This window comes from Meriones unguiculatus, chromosome 1 (assembly GCF_030254825.1).
Source record: "Meriones unguiculatus strain TT.TT164.6M chromosome 1, Bangor_MerUng_6.1, whole genome shotgun sequence".
NCBI lineage: Eukaryota > Metazoa > Chordata > Mammalia > Rodentia > Muridae > Meriones > Meriones unguiculatus.
The window spans coordinates 178,875,681-178,894,179 of NC_083349.1; the positions used below are offsets into that span (position 1 = coordinate 178,875,681).

Genomic DNA, 18,499 nt, shown 5'->3' on the forward strand with positions numbered 1-18,499 from the left:
GAGCTCACCAGCCCACTAAACACACCAGGGTCCATGGCATGGGCTGGCACCTACCCCAGACATTTGGTTTCCAGGCATCATGGGAGGCCCTTGGCTCAGGTGGCATGGCCTGTGGGAAAGGGTCTGCTGTAGAGAGTCACCCAGGTCCTCCGTCTTAATCTGTAAGTAAAGGTAGAAGGAGAGGGTGAGTCCTAGGTCTCTCCAGGGAGATAGAAACAACTGTGAAGAGTAAAGCAGGAGATGAGTGGCAAGTCTGGAGAGGAAGCGGGTAGCCCACAGTTCCTGGGCTGATGGATGGATGGGTTCTAAGAGGCCAGTCTTCAGGGTCTACAGCCTCTACAAGGCAAAGCAGTCTACCACCACCACTGCCAACTCGCCGTGCTGTGCCAACACAGTTCTTTTCCTCCTTGGAATGAGAAAAACCAGGATAGCATAGTGACTTCTAGAAAGAAAAGAAAATTTAGTTCTGCTCATCCTTTTGGTGTGATAGATAACCTTTAGCAGGTAAAGCACTTTCCACCAAGTCTGATGACCTGACCTTCATATGTGTGCCATGGCACATGCCTACACACACACACACACACACACACACACACAAATGAATAAGAAATAAATAAATATAATTTGAAGTTTTGTAATGAGAAAACTAAGCCAGGAATGTCAGTGAATTCTTATAATGCCAATGCTTGGGAGGCTGAGGCAGGAGGTTGCCTATGAGTTTAAGGCCAGTCAGGACTACATGGTGAGTTTCAGTGTTTGTAAGAATTCCGGACTTAAGGAGACATAAATTAAGTCTGTCCTCTCCTTGTAACTGGGTCAGAATTACATACAGCTGGCCAGAAGGTACAAAGGGAATGACAGGAATCTCAGGCGAGGGTCTAATGATCCTTCTTCCTGGTGAGAATGTCAACAGTCACCTAGGCTGATCTTAGGGTCTCTTACAGACAGCCAGAGCTTCTCTGATGACAATAATGGTTGTTTTGATTGAAGGATAGCTCAGAGGATAGTGTGACCCTGTCACAAACAAACAAACAAACAAACAAACAAAAACCCAAACCAGAAAATAATCTTCAGTGGCTAGGTGTGGCGCGTGCACTATGATCCCAGCAATTGGGATGGTGAGGCAAGAGGATCATATTTGAACTCAGCCTGGGCTGTATGCAAAAGCAACCAACCAACTAAACAACCAACCAAACAAACAAAGAAGCTTACTAGAGTAAACTGTTATAAATCCTTTGCTTTTCTATCACACTGGGATATCAGAATTCCCTTTGAGATGACTAAATAGTATTTGAGATTCTAAATAGTATCTTTAAAACTCTCCCCCTCATGCCAGGAGTGGGTAGCACATGCCCTTAATCCCAGCACGGGGGGGGGGGGGGTAGAGGCAGGCAGATCTTTGTGATTTCGAGGTCAGCCTGTTCTAAAAATTGAGTCCAGGACAGCCAAGGCTACCCAGAGAAACCCTCTCTCAAAAAGTCAAAAGTAAACCAAACCGAAACAACACAAGCATCACTGCATCAAAAGAGAGAAAAAAATGTGACATCCTTTAATTGATGGATTTCCATCAGTGAAACTTCGAAGCCTGGAAACTGCTGGTCAGGGGGACTCTTTCCCTTCATTCCTCTTCTCCCCCTTCTCGATGTTAAGCTGCACCTGCTGAGTCCCTCTTGGTCTGCATGGTTTTGGTGACAAGGTGACAATTTCAATACAAGCAGAGACATGCCTCCCTGAAAGCCTGAGGGAACATTGGTGGTTTCAAGTTCTTTTCAGACTCTTTCACCCTTCCATGATACAAGAACTACCTACTCCAACGTTTCCTAGGAATCCCTGAAGAAGGCAGGAAGTACTGCTTGTGGCCACCCCTCCCCTACCTCAGAACAACTACTCCCTCCCTCGAAATTTTTCAGGAAGTCCACTTCAAGGAGAGCCAAGTGACTCTGAATGCATACATCAAGGAATGCATACCACCCCTTGAGAAAGACTTTGGTGTGACATTCTGAAATAGATCCCCTGGTAGATGGTTATCTTTTCCACGTATAAAACTCTAAGCCATAAAGATGCTGGCATAAACCATTTGGGGTACACTGGGAACATCACTGATAGCTTGGAATCCTTCCTGTTGGGTATTGGTCTAACCTTAAGCAAAAAGTTGAGAGTGTATGAGCTAGAAAAGGTGGTACATGCCGCTGCTAGTGGACAAAGCAGGAAGATCTCCAGTATAGGAGACCCTACCTCGAAAAAGAAACAACAACAATAAATAAAATAAGGTGCCGGAGAGTTGGCTTAGCGGTTAAGAACACTGGCTACTTTCCCAAAGGACCTGGGTTTAATTCCCAGCACCCACCCACATGGCAGCTCAAAACTGTCTGTAACTCCAGTTCCAGGGGCTCTAACACCATCATTCACACACACACACACACACACAGGCAGGCAGGCAGAACACCAATGTACATTAAGTAAAAATAAATAAATCATTAAAAACAAACAAATAAATAACTGAACATCTGAATCTATGCTGAGTCTCTGTGGAAAACAAATTTTAATCTCTCAGGAAGGGATTCTCATTGGCTGACAGAGAAAAGAGCTAAACAGTGGGAACCCGAAGAATATTAATTGGTTAAGACAGTAACGGGGTTGGAGAAATAACTCGGTTAGAAGCACTTGCTGTCCTTCCAGATGACCAGCTCCCACATCAGGTGACCCTCAATAGCCTGCAGCACCAGCTACAGGGGACCCAATGCCTTCTTCTGGCACCTGCACACACATGTACACACATACACATGTGTCAATAAGTAAATCCTTAAAAATAAACAAATCCACTGTTTAAAAACAAGACAAAGCTTGCCTCTGTAGATCAGGCAAGGCAGTGAAGGAAATAGGGCGGTGAGCAAGGTGGGCCCTGTTCTGCAGTCTAACTGAGACTCTGACTTCCTATGTGATCTTGAGCAACAGGGGTGTCCCCACCTATTACGAGTTCCTGTGTTGTTTTTCGCCTTCTGGTTCTAAAGAGGAATAGCCAACTCTAGTTACAGGCACAGATGGCATATTTGGTAGTCCAGTGACTACCAAGAGACCCCAGAGAAGTCCTGGGCAGGATTGGGAAGAGGCTAGCTTTTCCAAGCCTACTTTGCACATCATTGTCCTCACAGAGACCATTCCGCAGAACCTTGAAGCAAAGAGGAGGAAGGACAAGAAATGGGACTGTAGCACTCAGGGGACAGAGAGAGATTCCGAGAAGTCAAAAGGCACAGCATCCGGGCTGGTCTCCAGAGTTACCCTGCCTGTGCCCCTTCAGCTCTGTGCTTCTGTCTCAGAAATGCTGATAACTGCTTCATCCACAGACCTTAGAGTCTACACAACCTAGATTCCATCGAGACATTTGTTAGCAGTTTTTTAAAAGTAGTTAATTCCTTTAAAGCCAGCACTTGGGAGACAGAGGCAGGCAGATCTCTTTGAGTTCAAGGCCAGCCTGGTCTACAAATCAAGTCCAGGACAGCCAGGGCTTCATACAGAGAAACCCTGTCTTGAAAAACAAAACAAACAAAAGTAGATAATCAATGGTTTTTTCTTCCAAAACCACCTCCACCAAAACAATTTCAGGTCTGCTCTGAAAGCCCCTTTGGCCAGTCTTCCTGACATACCTCTCTGCTCCCTGCTTTCTGCTCTCTGCTACTCCCTTTCTGGGAGTCTCCAGGTTTCCATGCCCTCCTTCTGTCCCTCTTCCTCCATCCTGCCTCCCCGAGCATCAGGCATCCCCATCTCAGAGAAGCACGGGGAGGCAGGATGGAGGAAGGGGGACAGAAGGAGGGCATGGAAACCTGGAGAAGAAATCACACCGGTAGAACCACCCCGGGCAGCCTGGCATAGTTCCAGCTCAAAGGCAAGTGGCGGGATCCTTTCCAGGCTCATTATGCTTCGCGGAGAGAGATAAGGGGTGTAGCTATGACAGAGCTCGGAAGCATGCGCTCTGCCTCCAACCGGAGCGCTATCTGTTAGGATCGCTGCCAGGGCTTCCCGCAGTGCTGAAGTGCACCACCATAAAAGAGAAGGCGCCCTTTCATCTGCCTCGCAGAGCGATGCCCCCACACTCTTCTGGAAGGGAGCAGTCCTACCTCCCAGTTCAGCAAACAAAATGCCCGATGGTAGAAACCTCCCTCGGGTGTAGGCTGGGGCTTCTTGGTAACTTTCTCTGTTACTCTTCTGAGATTAATTTGTCTCATCTTCACTCACCAGCCTTTTCATTCATTCATTTTTCCCACAGTTCCCCAACCCCTGAGTAAGAAGTGCTGAGTGTAACCTCCAAAGAAGACGGTCCTAAACAAACAAAATAAAGAAGACATACATAGGAGGCCAGACATGGTGACGCATGCCTTTAATCCCAGCACTTGGGAGGCAGAGACAGTCATATCCCTGAGCTCAAGGCCAGCCTGGTCTACAGAGTGAGTTCCAGGACAGCCGGGGCTGCAGAGAGAAAACAGGAGCATTTCCTCCATAGTCTCTGCTCTTGTGCAAAGCCAGGTAACAGGCACAGGGAGATGGTGCCCAGCCACTGCCTCCAGCGTGGTTTTTTTGGACACTCTCAGGAGCCAAGAAACCTAAGAAATTAAGAAATAAAGCCTGCACTAATCCAAAAAAATATCCCTTTTCACAGCTGTCGAGTGGAAAAGGCTGGAACCTTTCCAGGAAACTGGGTGTTGGCTGTGGGTCTGCAAGATGAGATAGAGAGACGTCTGTTGGGTCCCTCTGACTTCTAAGGTGAGAACCGCAGGCAAATTGGACGAAAACCCAATTTCCCCCACCCTTGTGAGAACCTAACTGAACCCACAGCCTGCTTGGAAGCATGATGATGGTCTTCGGGGCCTCATTGGCAGTTCTTGCCACCTGAGTGGAAAGTCTCTAGAATGGCTAATCTCTGGGGACAGGGGCTGTCACAGTATGGACTTGCTCTGGCACGGGCACAGAGCACCCCATCCACCTAGCAGCCGAGGTCTGATGGTGTAGGATCTCCTCCACCCACAGCTCTGCTCAAAGGTATTGCAATGAGACTTGGGCAGTGACCAGGGAGGTAAAAAGCTATCATGAGCGATTATCTTTTCTAATCCAAGTGAACTCCCTGACTTCGTGGCTTTAGAAAGCAGTAGCCTCCTTCTAGCAGGAAGGTGCCCCTCCTGAGCAGATAGAAGCCCTTGCTGGCCTCACTGGTGTCTTCCTCAGCCTGGAAGATGTGGAAACTTCTCATTTCACAGAAGCCCAGAGAGCTTCACATGTAGGTACAGAGCTATACAGCCAGATATCCCGAAACCCCCAGGCCGAGGTCTCCTGACCCTCCCCATAGCTCCTTCTACTATGAAATACTAGAAAATAGAAACATCCCCAGAAATAGATTAGCAGGGATGGCCAAGGCGGTGCTTGCGCCTCGCACCTCCTCCTATGGACAGGTGCATGATGGGGCTGGGGTCCTTTTCTTTAGCTCCCTCCATAGGACACAGTCACATGACCCTCTCTGGGGGAAAACAGTCCAACACTAATGAATATATCACTGGTGATGAAAACGATCAAAGCTGTTGTTCTGGTTGCATAACTCGTTTGTGGAAAGTGTTTCATAAAACATTTCACAAGAAGGCGCGTTTCAAGGCAGAACAGCTCCCAACCTGCCTTCAATTACAGCAAGGTGGTGCTTTTTTTCTCTCTCTCTCTCTCTCTCCTCCTTCTATGTTTCTCCTGAGCAGTGAGGTTGAGTTTCTGTAGCTTATCTGTTAAGAGCTGGAAAGATGCATCTCAAGAAAACATTCTAAAAATATATTACAAGTAGGGGAATGGGGCAGGCAGGTAACACACCCAGGGTGAATGGGGCTGAAAGCACCTCATTCCGGTGGCTGTTGGCTGAGGTTGGGGTTTGGTAACCCCCTCCTTTGTTTTGTTTTGTTTTGTTTTTTATCCTTGTTGAGACTGAACCTGACATACTCCAGGCAAGTGTTCTAGCATGAGCCACACCCCTAACATGGTAACATGGCTGATTCTACTAGAAAGACCTTTTCTCTCCAGGGTTCCTGGCTTCTCCCTTAGAGCCCACGGCTCCTGTCTCCCTTAGATACCTTCATGAAGCGCATGGAGAAATAGCATCATCCAGTCCTTGCTCTCTGGTCTCACCTACAGCAAACTGCCTTGACTGTGCCACTCCTTTTCTTGTGCTAACTGGTGTCATCTTCCTGAGAAAAATCAAGCTTCTACACAACAAAGCAACGGACAAGCCGACACTGGTTCTTTATTTTTTTTTTTAAGTATTGTTGTTTAAAGTTGGGGTCCCAGGTATCCCAGGCTGGCCTTAAGTTGGATATGTAACTGAGGATTAACTTGAATTTCTGATCCTCCTACTCGTACCTCCTAAATGCTGGAGTTGCCAGTGTGGGCCACCATGCCAAACTTCTTTGGTATCGGGGAAGCACCCAGGGTTTCCTGCATGCTAAGCAAGCATTCTACCCATCAAGCGAGAGCCTCCTCAGCCCTAGGTCCTCTGATGAACAGATGCTGACCCCCCCCCCACACACACACAAAGGCAGCTTTTTGGTGGGAGAGTCTAGTGTTTTCTGCTTGCTCAAGAACAAGAAGCTCCTCAGTCCTGTTCCTGAGTCTTTGGCAACAGGACACAGGACACAGTAGTGCTGGTGCTAAATGGAACGGGGCTGTGTCCTCAGAGAACATCTGCTCTTGCTGGTGGACAATTTTGAGTGGGGTACTACTGCACAGCCTCCTGGGACACCACCATAGGAAGCTGTATTTATAGTAGATGCTCTCACTGGTACCCTGATCTCCTTGGAGCTAGAGTGTAAAAGGAACTTTTATTCACCTGGTTCAGTTGTTGTGGTCTCGGAGGATTACTGCCTCTATCTGCTAACCTAGGCCTAGAATGTTTTCAGCCTCTGAGACTTACTTCTTTATTTTATTTTATTAATTAAAATGTATTTATTCATTACAATTTATTTACTTTGTATCTGAGACTCACTTCTTAATAAGCTCCCCTGTCTTGGTGTTACTGAGCTCTGGGCTGGCTGGTTCAACTCAGCCATGCTGGTCCAACTCCTCTCCCAGCTGACTTATTCAATCTGGCTTCTCTCTCAGCCCCTGCATTGCTCTGCTTGGCCTCAAACTAACTCAGCCATTTTTTTCTAATCTCCTGCTTCCTTCTCATTCTCTGGCTCATTCTGTCTTTACCTGAGTCTAGCTAGTTCTCTCTGTGTAACCTGTCTCTCCATTACTGTCCCAGTAAAACAACCTCTCTCTCTTTCTCTCTCTCTCTCTCTCTCTCTCTCTCTCTCTCTCTCTCTCTCTCTCTCTCTCCACTAGAATCTCCTAGTTCTCTTGGTCTCATCTGATCGGCCAGAGAGAGGACAGTGGTGGCTCCACAGCTTTAGTCAAGCAGGGGTACCACAGGATGCTTTTGGATATCTCTGGAATCTAGAGGGCTGTTCGCCCCTCGATGAGGCAAGAGGTGAGCTGGCAGGAAAGGATGAGCACGATACTGTGAGAACTATTTCCTAGCTCAGTGGCACTTCCTGGGAGGGTCAGTGTACAAATGCAGCATGTCATCACACTGCCCAGGCTGCTTGTCGTGGAAGGAATTTGCTGTTCCTTATCAGAGCTGGGATGACTTAAAAATAAAATACACCCAGGAAACAAGTGCAAGACTTTGAACCAGCAAGGACACCTGCTTCGGTCCAGCGGCCATTCCTGGCTCTGCTTCCACTATATATACTATTAAGTTATTCCTCTCCTTCCTCCTCCTCCTTTTAGTTTTAAGACAAGATCTCTTTCTGTAGATTAGGCTAATCTGGAATTTGAACCAATCTGCCTGCCTCACTCTCCCAAATGCTGGAATTACACACATGAGCTACCACAACCAGCTTTTTGCTTTTGTCTTTCTTCTTTATTTTTCTTCGCTTCTTCCCTCCAGCCCTTCCTTCCTCTTGGTATGGGGTCTCAATATGTAGCCCAGGCTGCCTCCAATTTAGACCTCCTGCATCAGGTCTGCAGTGCTAGGATTACAGGTGTGAGCCACCACCGTCAGCTTCACTGTTTTTCAGACTAAGATTATTTCATCATAAAAGAAGGAAAGTAGCCCAGATGTAAGCTACTTAGGAAGTTTATCACGTGTAAAAGAGAGCAGGAACAGGCTTGCAAGGGTGTTTTTATTATTAGTGCACCCATTTTACAAATGAGAAGACTGACACTTGGTGCTCTTAAGAGACTAGTTTAAAGTCACATTGCCGGCAAGGGATTGGAACTGCAATTTCAGGCCAGCCCTGTCTGACTCTGAAGCCCTTCTCCATAACCCTGACTCACTACATGATGGGTCACTGAGTTATAGACTCTCTAAGGCATCGGGGTACAATATGCCAGGTACACAGCAGGCATTTGGGAAATGTGGCTTCTCCTCCTTCTGCATCAGAGCTGGAAGGAGATGCAGACACCACACATTTTACATTTCATTTTACACACATGCCTCTCTCCGGACATGGGAAGTAACCTGCTAAGAGAAGCTCTCTTTGGCCTGCTGTCTATTCCTGTCAGTCATGCTGCTGTCTCCCCTGGCTCTAGTTATGACTTTGAGGAGCCTGACCTAATCCTGTTGCCCTGATGAGGTTTAACATCAGTCAAGAAAAGACCCTGCTCATTTCGGATTACAACTCAGCCCAGGTGGGGGGCCCAGTACTCTGCATCCTTGACTCTCACATACATCCAAGCTTTTGGAACGTAATATTTGTTTTTCCCTCCTGCGCTAATGGGAAAGAGGTGAAGAAGAGAGAGAGAGAAGGCTCAGACTGGCCACTGCTCCATCTTGCACGAATGTTGCTAGCTGCGCTGGGGTGGATGAAAGTGGGTTCCAAATGAAAGTGATTGGGGGTGGCAGGCGGGTATCCTTCCTTCTGGATACATGTGTGTGAGCAGCACCAATGTTTGCATGTGAGGCGCTCCACAGACTAGCTATCTCTGCTGGAGAAAGAAAGTACTATTAAAGCAACTTAAAGATTAATAGCATTTTCAAAAATAAACAAAGTATATTCTCACAAAAAAAATCAATGGAGGAATCTACATTTGATGAAAAAAATGAATTTAATGTTTTTTAAAAATTGCATTTATTTGTTTAGTGTGTGTGTTGTGTGTGTGTGTGAGTGAGTGAGTGCTCATGAGCAGGCATGCACATATGCTAGTGAGTATCATGGAGTGTACTTGGAGGTCAGAAAACAGCTTACTAGAAAAGAATTGGTTCTCTCCTCCTACCGTGCGGTATCCAGGGGTTGAATTCAGGTAATCAGTCTCAACAGCACTTTACCCACTGAACCTCCTCATAGTTTTACAGCGTTGGTAACTAAAGCTAAGACAGCATGAGCAACATGGCCAATGCTGCACAGTTAGAGAGGGCAGAGCCACACCGACTACCTGGGCCCTTGCCCTCCACTCCCACCCTTCCCATCCCCTTCACCGTGCCTCGACCTCTCCATTACACCTCTTCTGTAGTCTCCCCTGTAGTCTAGCATCTCTGCAGTTGTATGAGGCTACTGAAAGTGGAAGCCGAGCTGGGTGGTTCATGGTCATAATCTGTCTGGGAGACGAAGGCAAGGAGGATCATGGATTCCAAGGTAAACTGGGTTGTGTGGTAAAAGTCTGTTTCAAAATAAGTGAAGTTTCAAAAAAAAAAAAATCTAAATGGGATTTTCTTTTATTTATTTATTTATTTTTTTTTTCAAGACAGGGTTTCTCTGAGTAGCCCTGGCTGTCCTAGAATCACTCTGTAGACCAGGCTGGCCTCGAATTCAGAGATCTCCCTGCCTCTGCCTCCCGAGTGCTGAGACTAAAGGTGTGCACCACCACGGTTGGCTACCTGAATGGGATTTCCTCTGGCATTTTGAGGCGACTTTAAAACTTGTCTCTAAAAGTCGGAGAACTGGATAAAATAAGTGGGTTTCCTTGGTAGTTTTCGTCTTTTAGGATATTTTTGCAGTGAAGTTGAGGCTCTTTATCTTCCATTTTTCCTGTTGTTTTGTTCTGAGATTAGGTCTCGCTATGTAGCCCCCGCTGGCCTCAAACTCAAAATCAGGCAATCATCCTGCCTCATTTTCCCACGTTCTGTGTTAACAGGCGTGAGCCATGATACCCAGACTTGTTTTTGTTAAATGCCTGTGGCATCAAAATAAAGTTGGATGTCACCGGCTCTGCTCTGGCAGCAGTGTAGTAGGGTAGCCTTCCGTGAGTGTTCCTACACCACCAGGGTCCCCTTCCTAGTGCACTTTAATTCAACACATCAATAAAGCACCTACTGTCTACCAACAGGAACACAGATGCACGGGGAGCTCTGAGATTAGTGGGCCAGAAAGTTAACCCCCACAATCAAAAATAGTTTGGAATGGCATGGAAAGGGTAGCAGCTGACCATGTCAGGGAAGATAGCTAGACAAAAGGAAAGGAAGAAAGCTAGGCGTGGTGGTGCACACCTGTAATTCCAGCACTTGAGGCAGAGGCCAGAAGGTGGAGAGTTTGAGGCCAGGCTCAGCTACATAGTGAGAAATTATCATATCCTTCACCCCCCCCCCCCAATAAAATATGAAGAGAGGGAGAAAGGAAGTGATGGAGGAAAAAAAGAAAGGAAGGAAAAGAGAAAGAATGAAGGAAGCAGGAGGGAGAGGAAAGGGGGGTAGGAGAATGGAGTGGGGTGTGTATCAGGGGTGGCCCTGAAATATGAAAGGGGTTTAGGGGGTTTATAAGCCTTAAGCTAAGTAGGGCTTTGAGGGAAGTAGAAGCAGCTGGTCCAGAGTCAGAGGGGAAAATGGGAACTCCTTACACTCCCATTCTGATGCAGTGTGGGCTGGAAGCATGTAGGGGCCACAGAGAAGAAAGACTGGTGGGTGTGTGAAAGAGGTCAGGCTGGTCTCTGAAGTAGAGCATGCTCGTAGGAAAGACAGTGAGGAGGCAGGTGGTTCTGAGGAGAGCACAGGTGTTACAAACAGGCACCTGGTACCCAGCTCCCTATTGCACAAGTCTAGGCTAGAACCCACCAGGGTGTGTAAAAGGCCAAGCAGCAGGCACAAATGGGAGAGACAGGACAGGGAGTAGCAAGCTTTCAATGTATTTGTAATGTAAATGTGTTACCAGGGGCTGGAAACATGGCTCTGATGGGAGAGGGCTTGCCTAGTCCTGGGCACCATGCATACATGTAGAGTGTGTAGATAACACACACACTCACAAACACACTTAAAACAAGAACTGGGTGTCCCGCTATATCCAGAGTCCGTCCGTCATCTCCCAGCAGTCACCATCTGAGGTGTGACCTTCAGACCTGCAGGTGCATTTCCACCATGCTGCACAGTTTACAACACACCCTTAAATCTTACCCTGTCTGCTGCCTTTCAGAGTATCCCCAGGAGACTGGAAAGCCCGGCAGAGACTGTGAGCCCCACACTACTGTTGAGGCGAACAACAGGTGAAGAGAAGGGATTTGTCCAAAACATGAGGCTGGCTAGCGGAAGGGCAGTGTTTGCAGTTTACATCATCTGATTTAGAATTCAGTCGCCTTGCAGACATCTAGGCTTTTCTGGGGAAATGCTCCTAAATAAGGGGACTTTTCAAAGTTATTGAAATTTATCCCTTGAAGCTCCAAAGCCTTGTTCAGTCTGGGAGCAATTTATTGGTTTCTGTTTGAATAGAGATCTTGCTAAGAGAAATTATACACATTTCCACATTCCCTTGGAGAGCACCTGAAAGCTAATTTAGCCGATGACTCAGTCGTAATCCCAACTCATTTGGAAAGCAGTCATCCCCTCAGGGATTCCAAGGGCTTCGGCCTATACACCAAGTAGCCAGACTTTCCTCCTCCTCCTCCTTCTCCTCCTCCATGCTTCTAGCAGGTCCCTATTCCAGTTCACAATGCTAGCTGTTATCTGCTGGGGGTTGGGAAAACTGGCACCTTCATTTCAAACCAGACTGGCTGTAACAGTTTTGACGCAGAGTCTTGCTCTGCAGCCAGGGCTGGTCTCCAGCTCAAGATCTCCCTACTTGAGCCTCACTCATTCTGAGACTGCAGATGGATCCCATCACACCTGGCTTCTACCACTGTGTATAGGTTTGTGGCTCTGAAGAAGGGTCTGGCTTAAGGTTCTATTCTGTCGCCTTTTTATTCTCTGCACTGAGTGACACTGTTGCCTCTCTGAATAAACAGGGCAAAGCATACTTGCTGCTGGGTCTCTCTCTGGCCAACCAACCAAAGAACAAAACAAACAAACAAACAAACAAACAAACAAACATTGAGTAAGTACATGTCACATGACCAGCTTCCTTCCTTCCTTCCTTCCTTCCTTCCTTCCTTCCTTCCTTCCCTCCTTCCTTCCTTTCTCTTTCTTTCTTTCTTTCTTTCTTTCTTTCTTTCTTTCTTTCTTTCTTTCTTTCTTTCTTTCTTTCTTTCTTTCTTCTCATGTGTCCTGGGGAATCAGATTCAAGTCCTCATGTTTAACAAGACAAATGCTTTACTGACAGAGCTATTATCTCAGCCCACCAGTGACTTTAAGTTAAATTCTGCAAGGCTGGCCGGGCATGGTGGCAAGTGCCTTTAATCCCAGCACTCTGGAAGCAGAGGCAGGTAGATCTCTGGGAGGAGACCAGCCATGTCTCCTAAGCAAGTTCTAAGACAGCTAAGATTGTAACACAGAGAAACCCTGTCTCAAAGCGACAACAAAAAATTCTCTAAGGCTGGGGAGCAGCCACCCAACACTCCTTATCAAAAGGCTGAGTGAACATGAGCCCACAGACCCTCTTCAGGGGATGTAGGCTCAGTGTGTTGCCCTTTATCCAAAATGTTTAGGACTAGATTAAAATTGTCTTTTCAGATTTTGAATATTTGCGTATAAATAATGAGATGTTCTCAGGAATGGGACCCAAGTTTTATTATAATATTTATTTGTTTCGTATGCACCCATATACACAGACTGAAGACAATCTGATATATATTTAGTCTACCTGTGCTGTGTCTATGACCAATCATACAAGGCCAAGTGTGGAGGCTTCCACTTACAGCTGCCATTATGACACTCAAAAAGGTCTTAGATTTTGAAACATTTTGCATTTCAGATAGGAATCCTCCACTTCCTTCCTTTCTGGCCTTGAATTTATGATGATCCTCCTGTCTCTGTCTCTCAAGCTCTAAGATAGCAGATGTGGGCTACCACACCCAACAAGATACCCAACTTGCACCTTAGTCTTCTTATCTAACAAGGGAGATAATCTGGGCATTTCTCTCAAGGGTTAGAGCTATGTGTCTATAAAACCTATTCCAGGAAGGGCTAGCCTTCTTGTTATCACCAAAACTATGTACATGAAGACAGTGGTTTTGCGAAATGGCTACACATCCTGACTATAAGTGACTCATCGAATAGGTGTGAAATGTGTGATGCATGTCTAAGTACTTTGTGTGTGTGTGTGTGTGTGCGCGCGCGCACGCGCGCGCTGCTTTAGGGATTTAACCCTGGACTTCACACTTGTTAGGCAAGTGCTCCACCGCTGAGCTACACCTCCAGGCGCTAAATACTTCCAACAATTTGAATCCACGTTTATGAGATTACACGTGCCAAATCACAGTCATTACATGTAGGGGCTTCTCCTGAGGAATCAGATAGATATTGGAGGTCAAAATAGACTTGTCAAGACTGATTAACAGTGGATCACTAAACTCGATGTGGTGACATGTGCCTGTAATCCCAGGACTTGGAAATCGAATCAGGGGCATTGCTATAAATTTGAAGCCACCCTGATCTACATAATGAGTTCTGGGCCAGCCAGGGAGACACAGTGAGATCCTGTCTCAAAACTAAAAACAAAGATGAATGGATCACTGCCACCCAAAATGGTATCCAGCGCCACTCAACGAATGTTTGTAGTTTTGCGGATGAGGATGAAGCACTGGTACACCAAAGCTCTATGAGGAGCAGGACCCAATAGTATTTTGCACAAAGACAAAAAGATGATGAAATTTTAAAAGCTTGAACATACTTAGGATGGGAAGAAAGTAACTAGATGCCACACAGAAGCAAATGTTGAAACCCTTTACTTAGATTATGGAAATCAAATGTAAGTATCAAGACAATAGTTCATAGCTAAATAAGATACCTGAGAGGCAATAACTGACTGTAATAGCATATCACATCAATGATATGACTTCATTAATACAGGGGATGCTGAGTGGGGTGATTCATACCTTAATCTCAACGCTGAGGAGGTGCTAAGGCAGGTGATGCCTATGAGTTTGAGGCTAGTCTGGCCTATGAAGTTCTAGGCCAGCCAGAGCTACACAGTGAGACCCTGTCTCAAAAATGAATGAATAAATGAATGAACAAATAAATAAATAATATTTATGAGATGCTAGGATAGCAGAAGCAGTCCCTGAATCAAGGGATTCCGAGTGGTTCAAAAAGAAAAGATCCTGTTGGTGCTTTATTGGTATGAATGGAAATCAGAGCATGGAAAAAAAAACCCTACTTGCTCAGTAAAAAGGTATGAAGTGGGTTACTGGATTGAGGGTGTTCTGGTCTAGTTGGGCCCCCTCTGAGCACAGTGGTTTTATACTCTGTGGATGATGGGCCTTAAGGCAAGTGGCAAACTAAAGCACATGTACATGAGGACAGCTAGATGGGTTTTGTTTGTTTGTTTTTCAAAAAACAGAGGCCGCTGGCCTTGAACTCACAGAGACACCCCCCCCCCCCCGCCTCTGCCTGCAAGTGCTGGGATTGAAGGAGCGAACCACCACGCCCAGCTGAAGACAGCTAAATGTAAAGGAGGCCAGAGAATTCAAACTTCAACACTGCCTAGTTAAAAAACAATAAATGTAAATAAACATTTTTGAAGTCAACTTAGCAGTCTTCAACAGGGGAAACAGAAAGGTAAAATTATATTAAACAATTAATTATATTAAAACAATTGGAATATTACATAGTCATTAACAAAAGTCAAGATCCAACTATGAATTACTAATAAACAATCTATTAGTTATATTTTTAAATTTAAAAATAAAGCTTCAAAAGAACATATGCCATATCATTCATACACATAAATCTTTTTTAAATGGAATTTAAAAAGGACACATTTTCTTTTCAACTGTATTAAGAGACAAAGTCTTCTAGATGTATACATGGTACAGTCATGGGAATGACTGTCAGAATTAGGCTCGGGACTAGAGAGAGAACTGTTTTCTCTATGGGAAAGGATACCACGTAGCTCCAGGAAAAGCAGCAGGAAACAGGACATGTGGAATTGGTTACCAAATTCAGGGTGTTTGCGTAGGAAGGTTGTGGGGTGTTGACTCCTCTCAAATAATGAAGAGCTGTCCTATGAAAGGGACCCATTCAGCTCAAGGCCAGCCTGGTCTAACAGAATGAGTTCCAAGACAGCCAGAGCTACACAGAGAAACTCTGTTTCGAAAAACAAAACAAAACAAAAAAAAAGAGAGAGAGATAGAGAAAGAAAGGGACCCAGTCCCCGACAGCACTGATGTCAGCTGCCTTTTATGCAGTGAGATGGACATGCCCACAGAGCTGTGGCAGACACAGCTGATGTGGGGTTTGTCCCACATGTGGGCTAGCTAGACTTGGAGTCCTCCTGGACCCACGCTTTTAATGTTTGTGGTTGGCAATATTATTTTCTCTTGCAGAATTTGGGTAGGGTTATTTTGCCAAATGATTATGTTAATTAGAGGGGAAGACAGTCTATAAAGTGCTTGTGGTGCAAGCTTGGAGACCTGAGTTTAAGCCTCAGAACCCACGTAAAAAATGCTTGGCATCTGCTTGTAATCCCAGTGCTGGGGAGGCAGAGGTAGGCCGATCCCAGGGCTCAAAGGCCAGCCAGCCAAGCTTTGGTGAGCTTCAAACCAGAGACCCTGACTCAAAAAAATAAAGTGGACAAGGCAGGAGGAATAAGACCCAAAGCTGACCTCTGACCTCTTCCCACATAAACACATGGATGCACCAGCCCTTGCATACACGCACAAACACACACACACACACACACACACACACGAAAAGATGTTAAAGCAATACCACCTGCTTTCATGACTGTTTCATTATAGAATATTTCATTAATAAATATTTTAGCACCAGAACAAGCAAAATCTTGACTTATAAGAATGGAATGTGTCCAGTTTCACAAAAGTTCATTTAGTTTTCTCCTGCTTGGCTTTCACTGTAAAGAGCAGACTGGGAATACCAAACGTGGGAATACAAGGCCCAGGATGAAAGGCAGGAAGAATAAAGCCCCCATGCCGGGAGAGGTAGCCCTCTAGCTCTCTTCTGAGGACAGAGGTGTCAGCCTCATTGCCACTTTAGCCCTAAGAATCTGGGTGACTGTACCCTGGATTTGGGGTTTCAATCCAAATTTGTGTCCATAGTTTATAAAAAGTCAAGTGGCCACAGTGCCAGATGTCAAGGATGAGCCCATCCCCATCATGTTATATACATTAAAATGGCCAGAACAGCAGGAGACCATAAATCCAGGTCTTCTTAAGGGGCCTTTATAGAGGACTCTGTTTTGATCTGGGATAGTTGCCTGAATGACCAAGCTCACACAGTGCTTGCAGAGTCCTATCCACACCCTGGGTCCCTCGAGGCAGGCCCCAGCACTCAGCACCCAGTTGGCCAGGAGCTGGGATGCCTCCGCAAACAGCTCCAAGCAAGTGGTGGAGTTGGGAAATATTTACCAGAGCTGCGTAGGGTGTCTGTTTGCATAAACTCAACAAGCTTGTCCTCCTGGGAAAAGGAGCAAGTTTGTGGATCTGAAGGAGAAAAGACTTTGACAACAGATAGCTACACAAGGAGAAGGCAGCCAGCTATATCACAGAACCCAGGATGGACAGTGTAGCAGATGGGCATGTTCATCCCACTGCCCATTCGTTAGGAAGCCTGCTTTCATGTGTCTGCATGTACCTCATATACACATATTTGCACACTTACACAAATACACAGTAAGGAGAAGTGAGATTAATGTGTAACTCATATGCTATGCACACATCTGGAGGCCAGAGAACAATTTGCAGAAGCTGATTCTCTTTCCACCATGTGGTTCTCAAGGATTGAACTTATGCTGTAAGGCTTGATAGCAAGTACCCTTACCTACTGAGTCTGTCTATTGGCCCAGATTTTCAAACTTCTTATTAGGAGTTTGGCGTAGTGGCACTTTTGAAGTAGAGTCAGAAGATGAGGAGTTCAAGACCAGTTTTGGTTACATAGCAAAGCTGAAGCTAACCTGGGCTACTTGAGGTAATCTAAAAAACAAACAAACAAACAAACAAACAAAAATGTAGAGAATTTTTAATTTAGAACATGGCTGCTCTGGCAAGAGAGCACATCCAAAGACCTAGGACTGTGTAATCTGGCTGGAGTACAGACAGACCTTTAATCCCAGGAGTCAGAGACAAGCAGCTCTCCTAGTTCATGGCCAGCCTGATACAAGAGCAAGTTTCAGGTAAAGAAAAGCTTAGGTCTAAGAGTGGTAGTACATGCCTTTATTCCCAGCACTCAGGAGACAGAGGCATGAAGATCTCTTGAGTTCTGGTCAGTTGCTCTTCCGCCAATTTGGCTGAGTCAGTGATTTGAGAAGCGGTACAGTGGAGTTGAGTTCGTGACAGTTCAGTTTGCGGAATTCAGAGACAGTTTTAACAGGGAGAGTTCTACAGAAAGAGGTTGAAGTGAGAACAAGCTAGGCACAGCTGAAGACAGAATGAGCCAGAGAATGAGAAGGAGACAGAAGATTAGAATAAATTGCTAGAGTTAGTTTGAGGCCAAGCAGAGCAATTCAATGAGAAACTAAGAGAAGCCAGATTGAATCAGTCGGCTTGGAGAGGAGTTTGAGCCGGAACAGTTGAGCTGAACCAGTCAGCCTGAGTTCAGAAAGAGCTAGAGAGGGTGAGCTTATTCAGCAGTAAGTCTCAGAGGCTGACGACATTCTAGGTCTAGATTAGTGTGTACGGAGGCTAAAAGCTTCCAGGGCTAGGCCTAGGTTAGCAGATGGAGAGAGCAAGCCTCCCAGGTGACAGTTAAATCAGGTAAATAAAAGTTACTTTAATATAAAAATAGTAACAGGGGCAAAGGAAATGACTTTGTGGGTAAGAGCGGTTACTGCACAAGCATGAGGAGTCCCCACACATTTTAAAAGCAGGCATGATCACATGCAGCTGTAATCCCAGTTCTGTGGTGGTGATAGGAGGGGTTAGAGACAGGAGGATTCAGATCACCAGCTTAGGTCCAGGTTCACTGAGGGAACCTGTTCGTCTCAAAAGAATAAGATGAGAATAGTACATACAATGTACTCCTTTAGTACATCCGTGTGTACACACACACACACACACACACACACACACACACACACACACATTTACAAGCGAGATTAATATGCAGCTTACATTCAGCAAACCCAACTGGCTGGTATCTCCTCCACCTCCAAAAAACAAAAGAGACATTGTTTTCCGA

The 18,499-nt window shown here is 45.7% G+C and overlaps 1 protein-coding gene across 1 annotated transcript in view; it reads right to left on the reverse strand.

Moving 5' to 3' along the window:
- Positions 1–18,499, reverse strand: part of Pou2f3 (POU class 2 homeobox 3) — an 84,590-nt gene that overhangs the window by 22,545 nt on the left and 43,546 nt on the right. The window contains exon 4 of the mRNA XM_021636910.1: positions 55–159. Within this exon, the coding sequence (XP_021492585.1) occupies positions 55–159 (105 nt within the window). The remainder of the gene's footprint in view (positions 1–54; positions 160–18,499) is intronic.